Here is a 22,735-nt window from a genome sequence, read left to right as displayed (position 1 = left end):
GTTATGTGACTTGCCCAGGATCACACAATTAATAAGTATCTGAGAAAAGATTTGAACTCAGGAAGATGAGTCTTTTTGACTCCAGGCCCAGCGCTCTATCCACTGTTCACCTAGTTGCCCTGATTACAAACTGATACGCTTAATACTCTGCATAACCTCGTTTATATCTGCACTCCAAAACACCATGTAATAAATGGTAAATCCAGTAGGCAGAAAGGATTTTTCTTAGTTGGTTTTTGTTTTTTGGTTTTTTTTGAGGAGAAGGCATCTTCACCAGGTCTAAGATGGTTTTCTCTTATAAGGCTGTGATTAATTTCCCCAGCACCCTCAGACCTAATTCATTTCCTAGCATCCCTGGAGAGACAGCACAGAGAGGGGCACATTTACGGTACCTTCCTCACAGACAAGAGGAGCGGGATATTATATACCATCATTCCTTTTCCTTCTGATCAGCACCACAATTACAAAGCGCAGTCAGACCTAGTAACCAATTTTTCAGCACCTAGCACTAAGAAACATGCCTAGTAACTAATACCAGAAGACTATTACCCCATGACACATCTTTTTCGAGATTCTAGATTCTAAAAATCACCAGACCTATGATTTAACCAAGCAGGGAATGCCCAGAGGAGGAAATTCCCACTACCAATGGAGGTTTGTACCTTCCCTTCAACTTATAGTCTGTGAGAAATTAATGATAATGATATCAGCTAGTATTTATATAAAGGCTTGTAAAGCACTTAACCTGTAATCTCTCATTTGAACCTCACACCAGCCCTGTAAGGTAGATGCTATTATTGCTGTCCCCATTTTAGAGATGGGCAAATTGAGAAAAAGTTAAGTGACTTGTGCAAAAGTCACACAACTAGGTAGGAAGTGTCTAAGGTAAGCTTTGAACTCAGGTCTTCTTGAGTTCAGATCTAAATACTCTTTCCACTATGGCACAAAGGTGTCTAGGTAAAATGGTAAGACAGCAAGTATGGGCAGTGAGACTTGCACCTAGATTTTCCTGACTCTGGGTCAGCTCTCTAACATAGTTCTTTGCCTCCATGGCTACGTTCATTAGACAAGTTAATAAATCACAGAATGTTAGATGAGACACAAGAAACCATCTTGTCTAACTTCCTCATTTTATAAGAGCAAAAGCTAAGGATCTAGATCTCAACTAGCATTCTGAAGTTTTGTCTATTATACTGTGTTAGGTGAAACAAGCTAAAAATATAGCTCAAAAGCAAAAGGTAAAATAGTACTTAAACACGAAAAAAAGAGAGCTTATATAGGGCAGTGGCAAGTGATCTGAGTCACAAAGTCAGAGGACCTGAGTTCAAATCACAGCTCTGCTATGGACTACCTGTGTGACCTGAGGGAAAATTGTCTCCTCTCTTGGCCTCAGATTCCTCATTTTCCCCCTTTATGAAGGCTTCCATTTCCTTCTCTATAAAATGAAAGGGTCAGACTAGACCATCACTAAGATCTCTTTCAACTCTAAATCCTGTGCTCCCTGAGGGAGATAGGTCATGCGCTCTTGGATGAGTCCATCCCCTATAAGCCCACTGTGTCCTGTCAGCCCAGCCATTCCTAGGGCTCCCACCTTCCTAAGCCTCCAGTCTGCCCAGGGACCCCAGATCCCCTTGACACTGCTCTCACCAAATTGCATCCAGTCCCATTCATTCAGGCTGTCCATCTTGTAGCAGAAGTCCTCCAGCACCCAAGAAGGAAGCTGATAGATATACTGGGAAGTCCTGGGGCTCCGGAGAGCAAGTGGGGGTGGCAGCAGAGGTGGCTGCAAGGCCATTTTCCCTGCTTCCAGTAGTTTATAGACTGCTATAATCAAGGCTCTTTCGTCTCCCCAGCCATCAGCCTGCTGGGACCTCAGATCTGTTCTCTCCTCCCAGAAGAAACAACCGAGCAACTCCTGAGCTAATGCAACCCCTCCTAGCGGGGGAGGAACCCAAACAAGGTGTCCCCTTTGTTAACAGCAAGGCATTGGGCTTTCTGTGTTCTGGTTCAGGTTCCTGCTCGTCAACAGGATGTCTGCTAGGCTAATTTTCAGCCCAGTATGAGTCAGAAAGTGGCTGACATCAAGCTTCTTGACTCAGGGAAGGAGCCCCAAGGGGAACTAGCTGCAATTTTCCAGGAAGCTGGGCTGAGCTGAGCTAGGGTGGGTGAGCTGGACTGAGCAACACTGCCACCAAGCTGTACCTAAGAGCCATAACACAATACTCTAGCCAAGGGCTCACTGCCTTCCAAAAAACAAAAAATAATAATCAAAACTTGAGCATAAAAGATGAAAGGAATCAGAGATGAGGGCAGAGCCCTGGGATCTATTACTACTTACTAATTAGACTACTTACTAGCTGGGAAACTGCACAAGTCATATGACTTCTTGAGGCTTCAGTTTCCTTTGCTCTCAAGCCAGGTTATTAACCTACTATGGCCTCAGTTTTGAGGAAATGACTGGGATAATATAAGTAGAAGTACTCTGAAAAACACAAATTATTATACAGTCCACACCTCTCATTTATAGACAATAAAACTGAGGACAAAGAAATTGAGTGATTTTTCCCCAACGACAAAACTAATTAGTGGAATACCTGAGGCTCAGTCCAGTTGAACAGGGGCTCAGAATCTAGCAGTAATTCAGTTTACCCTAAAATTGGATTTATAGAGTTAAAAGAGACCTTATGTATCATTTAACTAGAGCCCTTCATTTTTAACAATGATGAACCTGAAGCCAAGGGAAGTGACTTACAAGTAAATAGGAGTCAGGAATCAAACAGAGGTCATCTGACTCCAAATCCAGTGCTTGTCTAAACCATGCAGGACAACCTCTGTGACTAAAAAGCCTTTGTCCTCAATTGGAAAGATATATGGGTCCACAGGTAAGCTCCTATGTAGTGGGAATGTAGCTATGACTTTACACTGGATGGGCAAGGAGGAAATAGAAAAACAGGGATTATAGTAGTTGGCTCCTATTAAGCTGAAAGCAAAGACTGGGAAAAGAACTAAGGATAAGAATGAAGGGAACCTTGGGGTTAATCAAGAGCAGGAGCTAGGGAAAGCAGCTAATCCTCGAACCCTCCGACTTGGACAAGGATAGTCTCATATAGCATTATATTCTGATTAGTCAATAAATGAATCATGAAGTGGTGGTATTATTGAAATTTGTACTGAAGATTCCCATTACTCTAGAACCAATGACCGTATTTTATATAATCAAATATTTAAATTCCAATACATGTGACTGCTTCATGGACTAATTATCTGGGACTTAACTGTATAACACAACATGTATTGTTGTACTGTGAGAGAGAAAAAAAAACACCTAAAAAGAAGCAGGTGCCTGTAATTGGAGAATGGCTAAATTATGGTTCATGAACATAATGGGATACTCTTGAACCCAAGAAACAAAGAATACGAGGCATTTAGTGAAACATATGTGTTGTATGTGTGAAATGATACACTCCATTCTGCATCTGTTGCTCTCCCTGGTTTCACCTCCACAGAACAAGATGCCCCTGGCCCCCTTTCCTTCCTCCTTTTGTGTTTTGTCTCCGTCCATTTGATTGTAAACTCCTTGAGGGCAGGGACTATCTTTTCTATTATTATCATTAATTACATCCGCAGCATTTAGCACAGCATCTGACACATGGTAGGTACTTAATAAATGTTTATCAGATTGGATTGGATGTCTAGGAAAGCAGATCCCAGAGGACAACTGGCGCAACTGCAATAATGTAAATAAGAGCCACTGAAAGGCAACTGAACACTGGTTAATTGCAATAAAAAAATCTTGGTTCCAGAATACAGATGAAGAAACACACTTTCTTCCTCATGGTAGAGAGATGGAAGACTATGGGTGCAGTGTTGCATACACCATCAGATGAGGTCATTTTGTTGGTCATTTCTGCCTTGATGTTTTTATTAGTTACAACAGAAGCTTCCATTGAAAGAGGGGGAGCATCTTGAGAAATAATTAATCCATAAAAAAAAGGCATCAATAAAAAATTTCAAAATAAAAATAACTCACTGCCTTCAGAATGAAACCAATTCAAGAAATTCTGGGGATTGCCAATCATGTAACATTTAAGCACCTACTACGTGTCAGGCACACAATGCAAAAGCAACTACCTAGAAAATTTATCGTTTCTTCTATGATAAAGGGATGGAGATAGTTTCCATGTCCTAGGGACAATGCAAGATGGCACCAAGAACAAAAGTCAGATGTAGGAATTAAACTGAACCAAGCTGGATTCTGCAAGTAAGCTATGTACCTGTGATTTGCTACGCAAAGTATCTGCATCCTGAGATTTCTCCTTAGTGTAGTAAAGATCTTGCACACTAGGTGGTGGGATGAGTATGACCGATTTGAGTAACATTTGCAAAGAGCAATGGGTGGGTGAACAGAACACAGTAAATAAACCTGGGTCATGGGAGTAGACAAAATCAGTCACCACGGAAGATCATTTTGAGGGGAGCACCCTTAGAATTTTGTCACTAAAACTGTTCAATTTAACTACTACATATCTTGGAGGGTGCTGCATAGTTTTTTCTAGAGAGAATACTCTGGGTCAATAAACATTTTTTAAGCACTTACGATGTCTCAGGTACCATGCTAAGCACTAGGTATACAAAGAAAAAGACGGTCCCTACCCTCAAGGAGATTACAATCTAACACGGGAAGACGAAACACAAAAGAAAGCTAGAAAATAGGGAGGGAAGAGAGGTCACCTGGCATGAGGTCATGATGGAGAAGTAAAAAAAAAAAAATTCCTAAATAAGTATAGCCAGAGAAGCCAAAATGAATGCAGGTGGATGGGAAATGAGACATCTGACCTGCACCACCTCCTTAAATGGAGAGTTCATGGCTCCACCAATGGAGTATGAGGAGGTCATGGCTCCACAGGCCAATAAGAGGAGCTGTAAGTACTGATGAGGCTTGAGTACCAAGGCTCATTGGATTTTGCAAGATAATGCAGAAATCATCCAAAAATAAGTGCAGTTGGGCAGGAAATGAGGCAATGTCTGAGGAGATGTCTGTTCTGACCCCCCTCCTTAAAGGGAGGTTGAGGAGTTTATAATGATCTGTGGTTTCTTTTGATTGGCAAAAAAAAAAAAAAAAAAAAAAAAAATTGGACATGGCCAATGTGGGAATTTGTTTTGCTTGACTGCATATTTGTTACAAAGGTTTTCTTTTTTTTTTTCAGTTGGGGACGAGGGGAGACTGAAGATATAGACAGAAATGCAAAAGAAAAGGTCGTTGAAGTATTTTTTTAAATGCACAGAAGAGAACACAAGGAATCATAGCTACGCATGGTTTGAAAGTTAAATGTCAAATTTTTTACATATATTAAGAGAAAAGGAAGCCGTACCTAATGGAGATTTGTAGGTGAGGGTACAACCTCTTTCTCTGCTCTACTATGTATATTGATATGCTCATTTTATTTGGTGTTTGTTAAGATGAGAACAAAAAAATATCTAAAACATTAACTTTTTATAATGGACTTCCCAGTGTGGGCAAGAACATTCTAAATTCAAGAGTGCCTGAATCAACTATTGGCTGGCCAGCAATAGGTTTAACAGTAGACTTCCCACTGCCAGGTCACTCTGTAGCTGAAGAACTAAAGGGGGTTATGTTCAGGCTGACCAGACCTTGTCTTGAGTTACTCAGAAACTGCAGATCTGAGGTCAGTGCAGAATATCTATTTCACAGAGCCACAAAGGCCCTTTGCATTCCAAGGAATATAGTGAGTGTAATGGACTATTTGAGATATTTTTATCGTCTCAGCATTTGTCAGTCCATGCCTATGAGTTTTTTGGGTGATGGAGGAAATAAAATAGTTGTCCTATTCCCAAGGCCTGTATTGTACAATGAGTACCTTTTCTAGAGTTACCTCTAGGTGGCACAGAAGAGAAAATGGCAAAACTTAAGGAGTCAGGAAGACCTAAATTTGAATCCTGCCTTAGGCACTTAGTAGCTGTATGACCCTGGGTAAATCACTTAACCTCTTCGTGCCTCAGTTTCCTCCTCTGTAAAATGAGGATAACAGTAACACCTACCTCCTAGGGTTGTTGTAAGGATCAAATGATATAATATGTAAAGCACTCTGCATACCATAAAGTACTATAAAAATATTAGCTATTATTTTGAGGAGATTCTAGATATGACCTGGGGGCAGAAGGCGGTAAAGTGGATAGAGTGCCAGGCCTGAAGTCAGGAAGATGAGTTCAAATCTGGCCTAAAACACTTACTAGCTGTGTGACCCTCAGCAAGTCACATAACCTCCATTTGTCTCAGTTTCCTCATCTGTAAAATGAATCGGAGAAAGAAATGGCAAACCACTCTATTATCCTTGCTAAGAAAACCCCAAATAGGATCAGGACGTGATTGAAATGACTGGACCAGATATGACCCAGAATTAAATTTTGTTTTTGGAGATTACCCTGAAGTTGTTCTGGGGTTGAGCCAAAAATATTGGCATTAAGATCCCAAAACTGAACATATATGTAAGTCCAGACCTACTGGATGGAGCCTCTCTACATGATCTCTTCATATTAGGGTCATCAAGATGTTGTATTGTGCATTGGACTTGAAGTCAAAAATGCCTGAGTCTTAATCCTGCCGCAGATATTTACTAAATGTGCAACACTGGGCAAGTGCCTCAATTTCCTCATCTGTAAAATGGGGATAATAGTGTAAGAAAGGATTATAAGTTAGGCTTTCACAACAGAGCAAGGGGATTCTGAGGACTTCCAAGATCTTGTGGATAGTCCCTCAACCAATCAGAAAGTGCTCCAAACTTTCTGTAAACCACTAGTTCCTTAAGAAAGAGCCCTGTAGGCTAAACCAGTTGCAAGCTTTCCGGGTCGAGGACAGGGCCTCGACAGGGCAAAGGCTTTTCTTCACTGCACTTGCTTAATAAGCTTATTAAATATTAACTGACATACCCGAGGGCAGAGATAGCCGCCATTTTTGATCATAGGACGCATGACCTAACATGACAAGAAAAAACATAGACAAACATGTGATGGGCTATCCAGGAAGAGTGTAACTCAGATGAACTAGACCAATTGCAGCCCTGATGGGTGCAGTATGGATCTAACTGTTTAAAAAAGTTGACTGTACCAGTGAACCAGCGCCCACATGCTCCTAGAGCGCATTGTGCCTGCTTCTCTCTTGAGAAGTGTAAAAAGTGCAGTAAAGGCTTTCCTTCACTCACTCACTGTAGTAGATTTTTGTTTCAGATTTTTCTAACAATAGCACCTACTTTGCAGGGGTGTTGTGAGGTTCAAACACTATTTGGTGCAATTTCTACTTCCACAACATCTCTCACACCCAATCTTCACCAATCACACGCAATTAAGAAGCAGAAGATGACCCTTATAATAAATATGCATAGCCAAACAATGCAATGGATTGCCATTGCATTGATAAGAGTTGATATGAGAACTTTTTCCTCAAAAAAAGTACTGCAAAGATTCATTTTTCCCCAATTAACTGTTAACTGTTTCACTTCTAGTTGTTTTTTGTTGTTGTTGTTGTTGGGCAATGTTAAGTGACTTGCCCAAGATCTGAGGTCATATTTGAACTCAGGTCCCCTCCTGAATCCAGGGCCGGTGCTCTATCCACTGCGCCACCTAGCTGCCCCTTCACTTCTAGTTTTAACTGCATTGGTTTTGCTTATGAAAAAAATGTTTTTGTAATATATATATAAAATGCATGTTATAATATCTATAATGAATATAATTATATAAAGAAAATTGTCCAGTTAATCCTCGGTTATTGGGATCCTCCCAATCCCTTGTTTGATCGTGAGGTCTTCCCCTATTAGCTGTGAAAACTCATTTATTCTGTATTGAATTTCATGTTCATTCTCCCAGAGGCAGGTCAGGTGCATCTCACCCTTGGGGTTCTAGGGGATATCCTGAGGACTTTTAGGGATTTTTCTTCTCTAATGACATTTGGTCAAGCCCTCACTGGTTGTGTTCCCCTCCCCCCTTAGCCAACAAGAGCATACCAGTTCCCTTCAACCACTTAACATCAGTTTGTTTTAACAGAGGGATATTTACTTCAAAGACATAGCAAAAATAAAAGTATAAACATTTCCTACCACACCATGAGAACACAATCCCCCAGATCCCATCTCAGTCACTGAGGGCAGTGGGCAGCACAATTTTTTAATATACCATTGGTCCCACCAAGTTCACATTTAGAAGAGGCATGAGTTACATGAGTCCTCATCTTGGCCACCATGGGCTGGATCCTGAAGGTCACTCCCAAATTTCACTTATTGCTCCATGGGGCATCGATGCTGAACTGATTGAAAAACCCAGATGCTGTCCTGATCTTCTGAAACTCCCAAGGTTGGAGACTTCAATCCCTTCACCTAAAAAGGAAAAAAGACCAACCAGCGACAGACAAGGACAGGAGCCTGTTTTCGTGGGGTCATACGTTGGTCTAACCACATGGTGAGTGGACTGGCCAGTTACAGTCTACATATGCTTAGGGCTCTAAGCCACTCTCATCAGATACCATTATGACTCCCAGAAGGAGGCTCCCTGGCCTTATTTATCCACATGCAGAGAGGCCATCCCAGGCACTCTCGGCACATGCTGGTTCCTGTTTCATTTTACATTCCTCTAATTTATGACCTTTTATCTCTGAAGACACGTCCAGTGGGAGCTTATCGTGGTATGTGGTGGGAGATGTGGATCCTTATCCAATCTCTACCATCCTGCTTTCCAATTTTCCCAGGATTTTTGTGGGAATGGTGAGTCCTTACCGCAGTAGCTGGGGTCTCTGGATTTATCAAACACTATACTACGTTCATTTGCTTCTGTACAGTTGTGTACTTGATTCGTTCACATTGATCAACCTCTCTATTGTTTTAATCAGTACCAAAGTTTTGCTCTGTAGTACAGTTTGAGACTGGTATGGCCAGGCAGTCCTCCTTGTTAGTTTTTCCCTAACATGTATTCAAATAATCTTCCACCAGCCTTAATTGGTGGGGACACATGGCTCGAACCTCACTGATGGCACTTCCTAGGGACCTAAATACAAAAGCCCACATAGGAGTCAGAGGCCCCTCCTTCAGGCTTGAGAGCAGGGGCAGTGAAGCTGCTGTAGCCTTGTTAAGTAAACATACTTCTGTTGACTGTTAGGCAATCTACAAAGATCTCATTTTGATCCTGAATCACTACAGGGCCTGAATCAGTCCTGGCCTTCAACAGAGTGATCTCCTTGCTATTAGGAAAATACCCACAGAAAACCATCTAACCCTATCTTTTGTTCATTTCAGTTCTGCTTTTAAAAATGCAATCAGAGAAGTCCTTTCAGGGTCACAAAGAGTTGGGAAAGAGATTAAAACCTCAGTGGGACAGGCACTGCATCATGAGTGAGTTTCCTTTAGAGTTACATGAAGAGAAAGCCTCTGAAAATATCACCCGAGGGCCAGCAGCAGAGTAGTACAGTTAAACTCATCCAGGCATTTGATTTAATGGGGCAACTTAGCAGGCCAGGTTTCCTCTGCAAATGCCCATTAAGTGAGGCAGGAAGAGGAAAGTAAATGACCCAGTGGCTCACTCACACAGAGGACTGAACTGCCACCTTCACCTTCATCCTCCTACAGATGTTAATGAAATGCTGAGCAAGGGGTCTCATCCACTTGTCAGAAGTTCATGGTATTAGACAGTTTTAATTGGGTCTTATGCAGGGCATATCACATACGCAGCAAGGCAGCACCCTGAGCAGGTCATTGCCAACCTTCCTCAGCCTCAATAACAGAACCTCCATCCCAGCTTTCTGGTGAGGGTAAACTAAAATGAGGTATTTGTAGAGCCTTCATAAAACCTGCTATTATTACGTTACTGCTGCTCTGCTATGGATACAAGTGACTTCAGATTTTAAGACCTATAAATTAGACCCAAGGGACAGCCAACTTATTTAAACTTTTCATCTCCCCTAAAACACCAGCTTCATGTTCTATATAGTCAGTCATCTTTACTGATGTCCAGTGCCCTCAAAGAGCTGACGTTCTATTGGGGGGAGGAAGCATTAGAATGGCACAACAGAGTCTCAAAATAAATACCGATCAAAATTATTTCTGGGATGATGAGAACTAACAACTGGAAGGATTGGGTTGGGCTTCATGTGCAGGATAAGCTGAGCCTCAAAAGAAATTAGGGATTCTACAAGGCAAAGGTTGAGCAGGGTCTACACTGCAGGCATGGAAAATTAGAAGACTGAATGCCCTGTTTCAAATGGAAAATATATCACTTTGGCTGCTATGAATGAGGAAGAGTGATGTCACCTCTGATGTGACCTAAAAAGGCTAACAAAGTTTCACCTTCCCGATTACATGACGGGGATACCTATACCACCCACTTCACGCTAACATACTAAGAGCTAGCATTCATTAAAGCTCCTACTATGTGTCAGGCACTGCGCTAAGTGCTTTACAAATATGATCTCATTTGATCCTCACAACAAGCCTTCCCGAGGGCAGGTGCTATTGTTTTATCCCCATTTTTACAGTTGAGGAAATTTGAAGGAAACAGGTTAAGTGACCTGCCCTGTGTCACACAGCTAGGAAGTATCTGAAGCTCAGATCTTCCTGACTCCAGGTCCAGCATTCTATCCACTGTAAGCCACTAAAAGACTGTGTGAATATCAACTAGGCTCGGATCCTTTCTTTTGCAAAACTGTCACCCAAAGTTTTAGGTATTCAACCATAATCTTTGTATTTAGTATAACCAGTTATCTGTTCAATTAACTTCTTTAATTGATCTAAATGGTTAACTATCTGAACACTATTTTTTCCATCTGGCCCTGGACTACCTCTGCCATGCCAGCATTCCCCCAGCCACTCCTTCCTGGGCTTCCTTCAGGCACTTCTGCACTGGGAAGGGGGGGTCTTCTAGGTTCTTTGTCCCTTAGGCCACAAGGTACTGCTTTCCACACAAAGTACTGAGGAGCCAGAACCATCCGTTTGCACAGGGCACAAGAGCTGGGCCGGCTGGGTGTAAAGCAAATCTTCATTATTCTCTGACTATACCTACCAGTTCATCTCGCTTTCCCTTCATCTCCAAGTTCATATTTACACTATTATTTACCTTCTTCAGCACTTCCTAATCTTTCTCATTCTTAGACACTCTTAGGTTTCCTATGATAAGACATATTTATAGAAATTTGTGGGGAAAGGGCCAGGAATGGGTATGTTGAATAAGGTCCTAAGATGATGTGCTGAGGGTGACTGAGGAACCAAAGAAAATGTGACTTTTTTGTCATAGCAAAGGATAAAACAGTTGCTCATGAATGGATAAAGAATGAAGGATGTGAATAGTACTCCTTCAGATGGAATTATGAATATGAAGGATTTAAAAGCACAGGAAATAAATAGAAACAGGAAAACAACATGCATGAAAACAACAAAACAAGGGCCTGTCTATGGACCCACTTCTTTATTCTGCTCAGTATTGTTTAATGCCAAATTGTAGCTGAGACCAAAAATTGTACAATCTCATTAAAAATGATAATAAGAATCACAGAAATATAAACAGAAAATGCAACATGCCTAGCAGCCAGTGGTCCTCAGACAGCCTGTATCAGAAACAATACACAAACTGCATGATTCAACAAGAAAAAAATTCATCATGAAGGAAGGCCTAAGATCAGAGAGAGGCTTTAAGAAAATGAGGCTAAGTAAGGATCATTGCGGGGGGAGTCCGGGGACTTCAAGAATGAGAAAGTAAGCCGTGGCCTCCTCTACCACCGTCTTAGCTACCCAGGGCACTAAGTCTTCTAAGGGACTTGCCTAGAGCCTGTGTGTCCTGAATCCATGATGCCCTACTGTCTCTGAAGAAGAAACCAAGAATAAACCCAGTGACTCCCATTTTAACATGTATATCTCTGCCCTTTCCACCAGCACTGCAAACCTGCCTCCTCTGCAAAATGTATGGGATCATTACCTTTCCCACACAATAGCTTACACCAGGGGAACCTGGGACCTCTAGGCCACATGTGGCCCTTTAGGTCCTCAATTGCAACCCTCTGACTAAATTCAAACTTCACCCCCCACCCCCACTCCTGGCTTATACTATAATCCATAGGGGGAAAAAAAGACAATTAGACATGAAATGAAATGAGAAAGGTTAGGAAACATTGGAGAAAAAGTGCTCTAGGACTTAAAGATGAAAGGAAAGAAAGTGGGATTTTAACGTGAAGGTGTGGTGGAATAATTGCTCATTATTTCATTGGCTTCGGCCTCTGCCTCTGCCCCTCTGCCAAGTCAGAACACAAGAACTCTGCATCCAACAGTCAGTATTTGGTAACCCTTTACCACAGGAAAAGGAAAATAAAGGGGAAAAAAGGTGAACCTTTACGGATTGTCTCTTGGAGGGCTTGAAATTAATGAAATTAAATCCAGTCCATAACAAAGAAGTTAAGTTTATAAAGGATAAATTGAGGTGAATTCACCATATTCCATATATATACATAGTCCTTTAAAATACATAGTAGGATAAATATAGAAATATAAAAGCATTTCCTCAGGTAGAAAAATTATAGTGGATGATCAAAAAATTGTGCTTTGTGAAATATGATGGCATAGATGAATATATACATCATAGATATATAAAAAAGGAAACTATACAAACAACATTCATAGTACTATTAAGTTCTTGCCTTCACAGTTGGTGCTTAAGGCTAGAATGAAATACAAAGACTGATAATGTTCCCTTGTTCACTATGCAGAAACCAAGACATAGTTTAACACAGTCACAGCTTAGAAACACTTACATAGTAGTACTGCCCTGGTTTTTTGAAAAAATAAAACTTAGAAAATTATCAAAAGTGCCCTCTAAAAAGTGACTGCCTCACAAAATGAAAAATCACCTTAGTTTTTACACGTCCCACCCACGAAAAGCTTCCCAAACACTTTCAAATAAAAACTTGTTATTAAAATCTATGCTATTAGTTTCACAAGTATTACAATATACTTTTAGTGTTTAGTAATATGCTTTTCCCCATCAAAATACCTTGTACATAAGCAGTCCTGAATCACGAGGAGTCAGATTAATCGTCTCCCATAAACATTCCTCTTGATTTTTTCCTACAAGATAAATGTTTTTAAATTCTATATTTCAGATCAATTACAACCATCTAGATAAATCCTTATTATCCACAAAGGAAAACAAATGGATTATGTATATACAACACTGCCTGACAGAGTAAGAACTAGCCTAAACTGATCCAAAGCCTCCTGGCCATAGTCCTAACTTGGTAAACCACAGTAGATCATATATTGAGAGCCAGAAGCTACTCTGCAGGTCATCTGGTCCAGGGTTTTTGGGTATCCCTATTCAGGAGAAGTTTGCATCCTATCAGTCAGAGCACCCAGATTAGTGAACAACAGCCAAGCTATCAGAAGGTAAACAATATTCCTCAAGATGACACTCATTAAAATGCATTTTGTGTTCCTAACTCCTAAATATCACAAGGCCTAATGAATTCAATGACAGTTTACCATCTCAATTACAGAGTTTAAACGTTAATGTTCTAATTTTTGAAGCAACCATTATCACTGGAATAAATTTTAGTTCTTGAGGGAGAGATACCCTGAAATTGCCAGTTAAGTCACAGTACCATGGCTAGAGAAAATCACTCCATGCCTTCCACAGCAGACTCAGGAGTTCCTATCTTAATCTCCATCCACTTGCTGCTCAAGATATTCCAGGGAAAGTCTCCTAAGGTCCTTCTGGATATCTGGGTAGTCTTCCAGGTCATCATACAATGACCTCACGATGTCCAGTTTCCTGTAGTCCTCAGGCTTGACTAGGCAACGAACAACTTGAAGACATCTCTCTTTCAGTGTATAAACTGCAGAGGAACAAAACCTCAGTAATAACTCATCAAAGGCGATTTAGTTAATACAGCACTGGGCTATGCCAGGGGTGGGGAACCTGCAGCCTCGAGGCCACAAACGGCCCTCTAAGTCCCCAAGTGAACCCAAACTTCAAAAAATGAGGCTGCAGACAGGTTGCCCACCCTGAGCTATGCTATTGAAATCTAGCTTGCAAAAAGATAGGCTCCTCTAAAGCTGCCTGTAAATGGAATTTCTGCAGAGCAAATCAGTAATTCACAGATGTGGCATGGCCCCTTATCATACATTAATAGTTTGGCTGATAAACAGAACAGAAAAAAGAACGTGTGTGTGAAGAAACTTTGCAGATAAAATTTAGAGGCAGACTAGGAGGAGGGTGAGGTAAAACCACCCCTCATAAATTGAGAACCTGTTTAAAGGCAAAAGATAATTAAGGCTGGCATTGGGGTGTCTCAGTTCATTTGCATCTACTTTTAGAGTGTGAATGGATAAAACCCACAAAGTGGTAAATCAAATAATTAAACCCAAGAAGTTAATGAGATGACCAAGGGGGAATGTAGAAAGAAAAAAAAATAACAACCACTATTGGGCCTATACGAGCATATAAAAGAAAGAGGAAAGGACTCACACGCAGAAAATTATTTCTAGCTCTTTTTGCAATAGCAAAGATCTGGAAATAAGCAGACACCCATCTGTTGGGAAGGGAGGGAGCAAGCATTTCTAGGGCACCTACTATGTGCCAGGGCCCAGCACTCTATCCACCTAGCTGCCTACTGATATCTGCACTAAGAAAAGCCGGAACAGACTTCTATAAAGAGGTGGGATGCAGTTAGTGAAGTGGGCAGAACCAGAACAATTTATCCCAAAACAGTATAAAGTCATGAAAAGCCTTCATTCTAACACATCTACATCTTGACAGAGATGCAGAACATGGCCCATGTTTTCAGACAGCGTCAATGTGAGAGATTATGTCATGAAGCAGGGGCTACTCTCCTCATTTTACTGTTGAGGAAAATAAGGCTGAAATTAAGTGATTTGCCCAGCATCACACAGCCAGGAAGTATCTGAAGTCAGACTAAAATGCTCATCTTCCTCACTCCAAATCCAGAAATTCAACATGTAACTTCGAAATTTGTCCTACTTTTCCCCATATTCTTTGTGGCATTCCTTCTGTCCAATTTTCAAAAGATTTTCCTCCTCACTTCCACTTTTTTAGGGGGCAGTGGGAAACAAGGGGAGAATGGAAGGTCACTGAGGCATCTTTTAAAAAAAAAAAAAAATGCTGTCAACAGAAAGAAGCAAGCACAGACAGGCCAGACAGTTTGGAAAGTTACAGGATGAAATTATAAACTTAATAAGAAAAGCAAGCTGCAACGTAATAGAGACCTGCAATTTCAGGTACAATCCTTTTTCAGTTCTACTATGTTTATGGAAATGTCCATTTTATTTGGTGTTAAGGGTAAAACAAAATAGGAGGGAAGAAAAAGACCTGGGACAGAGTCTTGGGAAATGCCTCCCGTTCTCAGCCAGACCAAATTCAGGCCAGCACAGTGATTCAGGCAATAGACTGGGACATAATTAAACAGCTGCAGACTATAAGTGCAACAAAAAGAAATTTACTTAACAACCAGAGATTTAAAAGGATGAAAGTATTAAAATAGACACTGTTCCCTTCTGCCTCCACATTCACCATGGCAACCTCTCTGGGCCAGAAAGACCTTAACAGGAAGGGTCATAGGAATTCAGATAAACTTCAGGTGCCCTGGTCCTAATAGGATGGCTTCTAATGCCTCAGGCAACAAGGAAGCAATGTCAGGGGTTCAAGTGCAAGTCCTCCAGACCAGCAAAAGTCTGAAAGACCATGTCCTTGACCCCCTAAGAAGAAAGCATCCAAGTCTACCTAAAGCAGGGTGGGCTCCCACCACGCTAACTCAGTGGACCCTAATATGGTGTTCAAGCAGAGAAGAGCAAACCAAGAAGACAATGTCAACAACGTCAAAAAACAAAAACAAAAAAAGAACGTGAAGACAGAAAAGCTGCAGTGGGAGGTTGGGAAATGGGAAGCATTGAATGCAGACAATGCTGTCCAGGAGTCTGAGGAAGAAACAGAGAAAAGCCACAGGAAATTACTTCTAGGGATGGGGTTCTTTTGGTTTGGTTTTGCTTTTTTTTTTAAAGGCTAAGAGTTATGTGGAAGAGGTTATAGGTGGCAGGGAAGGAGCTTTAAATAAAGGAAAGTTGTATCTTACCTGGAAGTGTGATGTTGGCAAAAACAGGCTGTCCATTTTCATTGAGAGATGGCACAAATAATTCAGTCTGGTTAACAAGAAGTCCATCACCTGTATTTGCATCTCTGAATAACCAAAAATGACCTGTAATAAAATAGTCAATTGCTGGTTAAGTCTGATTATGCCTAATTATGAAGTCACCAATTATTTTCCCTCTCAACAATTTACTGGTGCATGTGACCCTGGGTAAGTCATGTAAACTCAGTGCCTTAGGGGATACTTTGAAAGGCTAATACTAAAGTAAGATGGTGGGCTCAGAAAAGCTAACTCCAAGGACCAAAATCACCAAGCCAGCCAATAGCAGAGGAAGGAGGACCAAAGCCCAGCTCTTCCTCTCACAAGGGGCTTCTTCTCCTATTCTTCCTATACTGACCCTGAAAACAATTCCTAGCAAATAAGCAATTCTAAGTGTCTCCTCACCAGGGCCACTCCAAATGAGAGTAGAGTGTGCACTTAACCTGGATTCCAGAGAGCCCAAGTTTCAATCTTCAACACTTCTGAAGTATTCTGAGAGAGTCCCTTAACTTCTGGGCCCATTTCTTCATCCGTAAGATGGGGGGAAGTCATATTTGCACTGCCCATCTCACTGGATTGGTGTGAATGGAAAGCACTTTGTAAACATTAAATATTCCATTTGTCCATGTTGCATAAATCTATCTGTGCCAGTAACATATAAATGGGAAGCTGCTAATATTATTCTAATAAAGAATATAAATATAGAATACTTAAGCATTAGGCCTACAGGAGAAAAGACAGTTGCCTATTCCTTTTATAGGTGAATCAATGGAGTTCTTTGAGGGATGTAGCAAAAGAATAAAAGGCAGAGGTAATCTAGAAAGATAAAAGTGAAAGAACCAAACCAAAGCCCATTAAAAAAGAAAAGCAGAAATTTAAATGTAAAAAGGTAGCACAGTGAGAGGAAAACAACCATGCTTAAGAAAAGAAGGTGGCATTCAAAGTAATTAATCAACAAAAAGTGGACTGTCTGGAGGGGAAAGGAGGGAGGAATCAGTGCTAAAAACAAAAAAATACTATCCTGCCCTTACATAAGTACATGGTATAGCCAGACCTAAAATGCTACATGTAGTTGTAGCCACTAGCCTTTGCAGCAGATAGGGGTGTGGAGTTGTCTCAATGCCCCCTTCCCAACCACTTACCCATGCCCAGATTCCTATCCTAAGAAACCTTCACTTGACCCTAGCACCCCCTAACCCTAACCCACCCCATCTCTCTTCCTTTCATATCAGACTCTCAGAAAAAAAGCTATCTACACTCCCTGCTTCCACTTTTCATTTCTCAACCTCTTACAATCTGGCTGCTGCCTGCTGTTCTCTCCAAGTTTACCAATAACATGATCGCCAAATGCAATGTCCTAAGAGTTCCCATCCTTCTTGACCTCTCTACAGCATCTGACATTGCCCACCACCTTCTCCTCTTAGATACTCTGCTCTCTGGGTTTTGTGACCCTGTTCTGCTTGGCTGCTTCTTCCTCTCTTTTGCTGGATCATCATCCACATCCCTCTCCTCAATGGGTTTATTCCTAGGCTCTGTCCTGGACTCTATGGGCTCAATTACTATCCTCTATGCAGGTCTACATGGATCAGTGGATAGAGCACCTGGCCTGGAGTCAGGAAAATCTGAGTTCAAATCCTGCCTCGGACACTTACTACCTATGTGACCCCTGGGCAACTCACTTCACCCTGCTGGCCTCAGTTTCCTCATCTGTAAAATGAGCTGGAAAAAAGAAATGGCAAACCAGTCCAGTCTCTTTGCCAAGAAAACCCCCAAATGGGGTCATGAAGAGTTACACACCACTGAAAATGATTGAACAACAACACGCAGGTCTATATATTCAATCTCATGAGCTCCAATCCCAGATTACCATTTCCCACTGGATGTCCAAAACCAAACTCTCCCTATAACTCCTCCTGCACCCCCTTGCTAATTTCCCTATTTCATTAAGGGTATTAACATTGAGTCACCCAAGTCCAAAGCCTAGCATAGGTCCGACTCACCCAATCCAAGAGATTCTATCTCCCCAATCTCTCCCTTTGTCCCACTTACAGCTACCAACCAAGTCATCCCTCACCTACACTACTGTAAAAGCTTCCTCCCGATTCTCCCTGCAGCCCTGCCCACCTTTCCCCCCTCCAACCCATCTTTCACAAACGGTTATCTATCAAAGGCGGCTCCGACCATGGGGCTCCCCAACGCCAAAAGCTCCCCCCGGCTCTAAGACCGACTCTTCCCATCCTGGCTCCTGCGGATGCCCACACCTGACAGTTTCCACGGCCTCTGCAGACCATCTGCCACACCTGGCAGGTATCCCCTCCTCACCTGGGCCTCCCGGGATTCCTGAAAAGCTCGGTGCCCATGCCACCTGTCACAAGAGACCCACCTTCCCTTGGGAAATTACTTTGAATCTATTCTATTTCATGTTTATAAAAAATAAGTGCACCGTAACATCCTTATTAAGGGAACAAATACGTTCACCTCGAGGCGTCGTGGCCCCCATTAATTTTAATTCTGATGATTAATTCTAATTCTAATTCCGAGGGCAGTGCGTGCTGGGTGAGGACTGGGGATGCCGGCGGGCCAGACTGAGTGCCTGGGGGTGGGAGGTGGGAGGTGGGGGATGGGGGATGGGCTCCCCGCCCCGCACCCAGGTAGCTGGTCATCCTGCGGCCGGTGCCGGGCAGCAGCATCTGGTAGGGCGTCGGCTGCCCCTCGAAGTTGACCCAGAAGGGGAGCACCTGGCGGCACGTGCGGTTACAGAAGATCACGGACGACGGCTGCCGGCTGTTCACTGAGCGCAGCCGGGGCGGCTCCCACGGCATCCTCGGGTCCCGCGCCTCGGAGCGACCGAGGGGGCGGCGCACGAGCCGCACGTCTCGGAGGCTCCCGAGTGCGCTTCCTCCTTAAGGGTGCGCGGCGGCAACGTGCCCCACGTGCCCGACGTGCCCGACGTACCGCGGCGTGGGGGCGGGGCCTGCGGCCGGAGGGCGCCTGCGTGCACGCGCGGGGGCGGAGCTAGCCTCTGGAGGGGGCGAGGTCAGAGAAGCTGCGGACTCTGAACCTGGGATGGCACGGCGGCACTCGAGGTCGCCCGGGGTCCTTGAGCCCTTCTGCCTCTTCCTGGGACCGGGTAATGACTCACGTTCTTGTACAATTCAGGGGTCAATTCAAGTCAAAAACCCTTCTTAATAAGTGACACAAATGACCATTCCCGCATGATTAGCATGCTTTAAAGTTGATCAGTAATAATGATAACTGATAAAACTAAGCACGTCCCTATTAGTACATTTCCTGTCTTGTTAGTTCAAACCATTCTGAGATGTGCCAGGTTGAAGTGTCATTTCTGGCACCTGTGCAGGTAGTCAGCTAGCATTTTTTAAGTGCCAATTTGTGCCAAGTGCTGGGGACACAATGAAAAGGGAGGAAATCCCTGCTCTGACCAACACATCAATCATTAAATATGTATTAAGTGCCTACTCCAGGCCGGGCAAGGTGCTAAGCTCAGGGGATACATATAAAACCCGATAATCCCTACCCTCAGGGAGTTTACAGTCTAATAGAGAAAGTGACACAAAAAGGATGCTGGAAGGCTAGGGTGGGGATTGGGTCCCTGTGAGGGTCTCAGTTTCCTCATCCTAAAATGAGGACTAGATGTTTTCTAAAGTCTGTTTCTGCCCTTTGATTAAGGGGCACTTGGTGAGGTGGCAAAAAACTCTGGATATGCAAAGAACTTGAGTTTGAACCCCAGCTTTTCCTATCTATGAGGCTTTGGACAAGTTGCTCCTTTTCACTGGACCTCAGTTTCTTCTGTAAAATGAGGAGATTGGGCTAGATGCTCTCTAAAGGACCTTTCCTGCTCTAAATTATTGAATGATGTCATGACATGCCCAAGGACACACAGCTAGAAAGCAGCAAATTCAAACCCAGGTCTTTTTGATTTGCATTCTTATGCTCACACCACGCTACCCTTACCTATTTCACTACCTAACTCTGGTCAAGAGGGATTACAGAGAAGGGGAGGAGAAAGAGCAGTCCACAAGCTAGCAATCATTCTTCTTTCCTTCCAGCACTCCATTTTTTCAAAAATCCCTAAATCACTTTTGGTGTTTGAATGGGGTTTGTTTGGTCCTGACTTGTGATTTCATCAGTGTAGATGTGGATACTCCTTCCACCAAAAGATATATGTGTGATGGGGCTTCCTTGGGAATACTTAGATTGCCTAACATGGAGGTTCTAGGTGTCCCCTACCAGATAGGGAGAGGGAGTCTCCTTTGATTGGCTTTGTAGCCAAAAGATTTAACCCCAGGTTGAACGAAACCCACTTACAGATAGATGATGGATAGGTAGATAAGATAGACAGATAGAGAGAGAGAGATAGAGGGGTGTATGCAGTAGATGACTCAACAAATAGAACACAATAAACAACCAAACAATACATATCTATACACACGTATGTGTGTGTATGCATGTATATATAATATCAATCAATAAAAAACATTTATTAAGCTCCTACTACTGTACTAAATGCTGGGGATACAAAAAGAGACAAAAGGAGCTTACAATCTAATGGGGGGATAACATGCAAACAAATACATACAAAGCAAGTTTTATATAGGATAAATTCCTATTTAATAATTAACAGAGGGAAGGCATTGGAATTAAGAAAGGTTAGGAAAGGCTTCCTGCAGAAGATGGGATTTTAGTTGGAATTTAAAGGAAGCCAGGGTGGGAAGAGCAGAGGAAAGAGAGCATTCCAGGCATGAGGGACAGTCAAAGAGAATGCCTGAAGCTGAAAGATGGAGCATCGTGTTTGTAGGATAGTCGGAAGGTCAGTGTCACTGGATCAAAAAAGTACATGTTAGAGAGTAAGGTACAAGAAGGCTGGAAAGGTAGAAGGGGTCTAGGTTATGAAGGGCTTTGAATGCCAAATAGAATATTTTGTGTTTGATCCTGGAAGCTATAAAGAGCTACTGGAGGTTACTGAGTTAGGGGAGTGACAGAACTGTGCTTTAGGAAAATCACTTTAGGGACTGAATGGAGGAGGATAGATTGGAGTAGGGAGAGACTTGAGGCAGGCAGACCCACCAGCAGCTATTGTAGCAGTCCAAGTGTGAGATGATGAGAGCCTGCACCAGGGTGGGAGCAGTGTCAGAAGAGGAATGAGAGGAGAGTCAGAGATGTTGCAAAGGTAAAAACAGGCATTGGTAACAGATTAGATATAGGGGTGCGAGGTGATAGTGAGGAGTTGAGGAAAACTTGGGGTCTGAGAGGGTGTTGTGGCTCTCTACTATAAGTGAGAAGGTAGGAGGTAAGAGGGTTTAAGAGGAAAGAGAATGAGTTCAATTCTGGACATGTTGAGTTTAAGATAGGTCTACTGAACATGCAGTTTGAGATGCTGAAAGGCAGCTGGAGATATGAGATGGGAGGTCAGTAGAGAGGTTGGGGCAGGATAGGTATATTGAGATTTGAGAATCAACTGCATAGAGTAAAATAGTTCAGGACTTCACCCTCGTGACATTATTAGTCCTCTTCCAGAATAAAGGATGAACAACAACCATGGTAACAATTTTGTAAGACATTTTAGGGTTTAGGGCCTAGAATTTTTTTTAATTTAATTTTTTTTAATTTCTATTTATTTTTTTTTCCCTTTTAAAAAAGCTGGGACAATTTACTTTTTGTCCTTCTTGGCTTTCACTTATGATTTCTTGGAAATATAGTTCTGAAAAAACAGACTTTTAGAAAGCCCATTGTGTTTCAAATGGAGCTACCTGACTATGCCTTTAAACCCAAATCACTCTGGCTATCATTGAATGGCCAATAATAACCCAAGCCTTTATGTTTCAATTTTGATGGCTTAGAATGAGTGTAAATAGCAATTGTCTTCTATTCTGGCCAAAAATTCTAAAGGTTTTGTCCTGCCAGACTGACAGTTTTGGGTTGGTAAATTGGGCCATCTTTTGTCTCAGTTCTTAGCTAGCCCTTAGTCACTGAATGGGTGTTGCCTCAGACAGACTGAAACCTGGGAAAGATCTAATTTAGAAAGGCCAGGGTCACCCATTGCATCCTGGGCTTTGCCATTTGTCTTGATTTTTGTCTTGCCACTGAACTTGTGCCTAAAAGATGGAGTACAGTATTTTTTTTTTTCTGGTAGAGAGAATAAGGCTAATGACTTTGTGTAGCTCTGCCTCACTTAAATCCAATTCACTGGCAAGTCACTGGCCCTCTTTGAGAAGGACAGAACCTCTTTTGCCTAGGACAGAACCCTGTGATTATAGGGTGTAATCTGAAGGAGGATCCAGCAAAGGAGACAGGTAGAAGGAAAACCAGAAGAGACATGTCCCAAGTTTGTCCCTAAATTAGTTCCATCTCTTTAACGTCAATATTCTTCTATGATACTGAAAATCTATGAGTCATGGAATACCATAATCTTGAGGAATTAAAGTTGTGCCTTCCCTAAAAGGCAATGGAGAGGTTCATGGTGGACATAAGTAGACATATTATCGACAAAGACTGTGCAGAAATTATATAAAATATATCATCGGAGAGCTGTAT

At 42.3% G+C, this 22,735-nt stretch overlaps 2 protein-coding genes across 5 annotated transcripts in view; both read right to left on the bottom strand.

The window, feature by feature from the left end:
- Positions 1–13,110, bottom strand: part of IRAK2 (interleukin 1 receptor associated kinase 2) — a 55,252-nt gene extending 42,142 nt beyond the window's left edge. Inside the window, exon 1 of one of the 2 annotated variants that reach the window (XM_027863782.1) lies at positions 13,036–13,110. Coding sequence is in view for 1 of the 2 variants with exons in the window: in XM_027863781.1 (XP_027719582.1) it covers positions 1,648–1,795 (148 nt within the window). In the remaining variant the exon portion in view is untranslated. Of the gene's footprint in view, positions 1–1,647; positions 2,084–13,035 lie in introns of those variants that run through there. The other variant, XM_027863781.1, reaches the window with a different exon arrangement.
- Positions 8,046–19,019, bottom strand: VHL (von Hippel-Lindau tumor suppressor). 3 transcript variants are annotated; one of them, XR_003569222.1, is made up of 4 exons: positions 18,831–19,019; positions 16,130–16,252; positions 13,036–13,876; positions 8,046–8,387 (listed from the first exon to the last, which is right to left on the bottom strand). XR_003569222.1 is itself a non-coding variant. In XM_027863783.1 (3 exons), exons 1-3 carry the CDS (start codon positions 19,003–19,005, stop codon positions 13,698–13,700), a joined length of 477 nt encoding a protein of 158 aa, XP_027719584.1. In that variant the 5' UTR covers positions 19,006–19,019; the 3' UTR covers positions 11,418–13,697. The 3 variants fall into 3 exon arrangements, 1 of the variants encoding a protein (XP_027719584.1); XR_003569223.1 differs by lacking the exon at positions 8,046–8,387 and having other exon boundaries at positions 11,418–13,109; positions 13,643–13,876; XM_027863783.1 differs by lacking the exon at positions 8,046–8,387 and having other exon boundaries at positions 11,418–13,876.
- Positions 19,020–22,735: the final 3,716 nt, after the last annotated feature.

This window comes from Vombatus ursinus, unplaced genomic scaffold (genome assembly GCF_900497805.2).
Source record: "Vombatus ursinus unplaced genomic scaffold, bare-nosed wombat genome assembly UNPS02014773.1, whole genome shotgun sequence".
Classification (NCBI taxonomy): domain Eukaryota; kingdom Metazoa; phylum Chordata; class Mammalia; order Diprotodontia; family Vombatidae; genus Vombatus; species Vombatus ursinus.
Note: the sequence above shows the minus strand (reverse complement) of the source record. Positions and strands in the feature narration are given on the sequence as shown.

What these genes read in the sequence shown, in the direction of transcription:
- VHL (XM_027863783.1), bottom strand. Translation starts at nt 19,005, where the DNA reads ATGCCGTGGGAGCCGCCCCGGCTGCGCTCAGTGAACAGCCGGCAGCCG. An exon ending in CAGGATGACCAGCTACCTGG is followed by an intron (nt 16,253 to 18,830) that starts GTGCGGGGCGGG and finishes ATTTTATTACAG; the next exon opens with GTCATTTTTGGTTATTCAGA. An exon ending in TGCCAACATCACACTTCCAG is followed by an intron (nt 13,877 to 16,129) that starts GTAAGATACAAC and finishes GTTCCTCTGCAG; the next exon opens with TTTATACACTGAAAGAGAGA.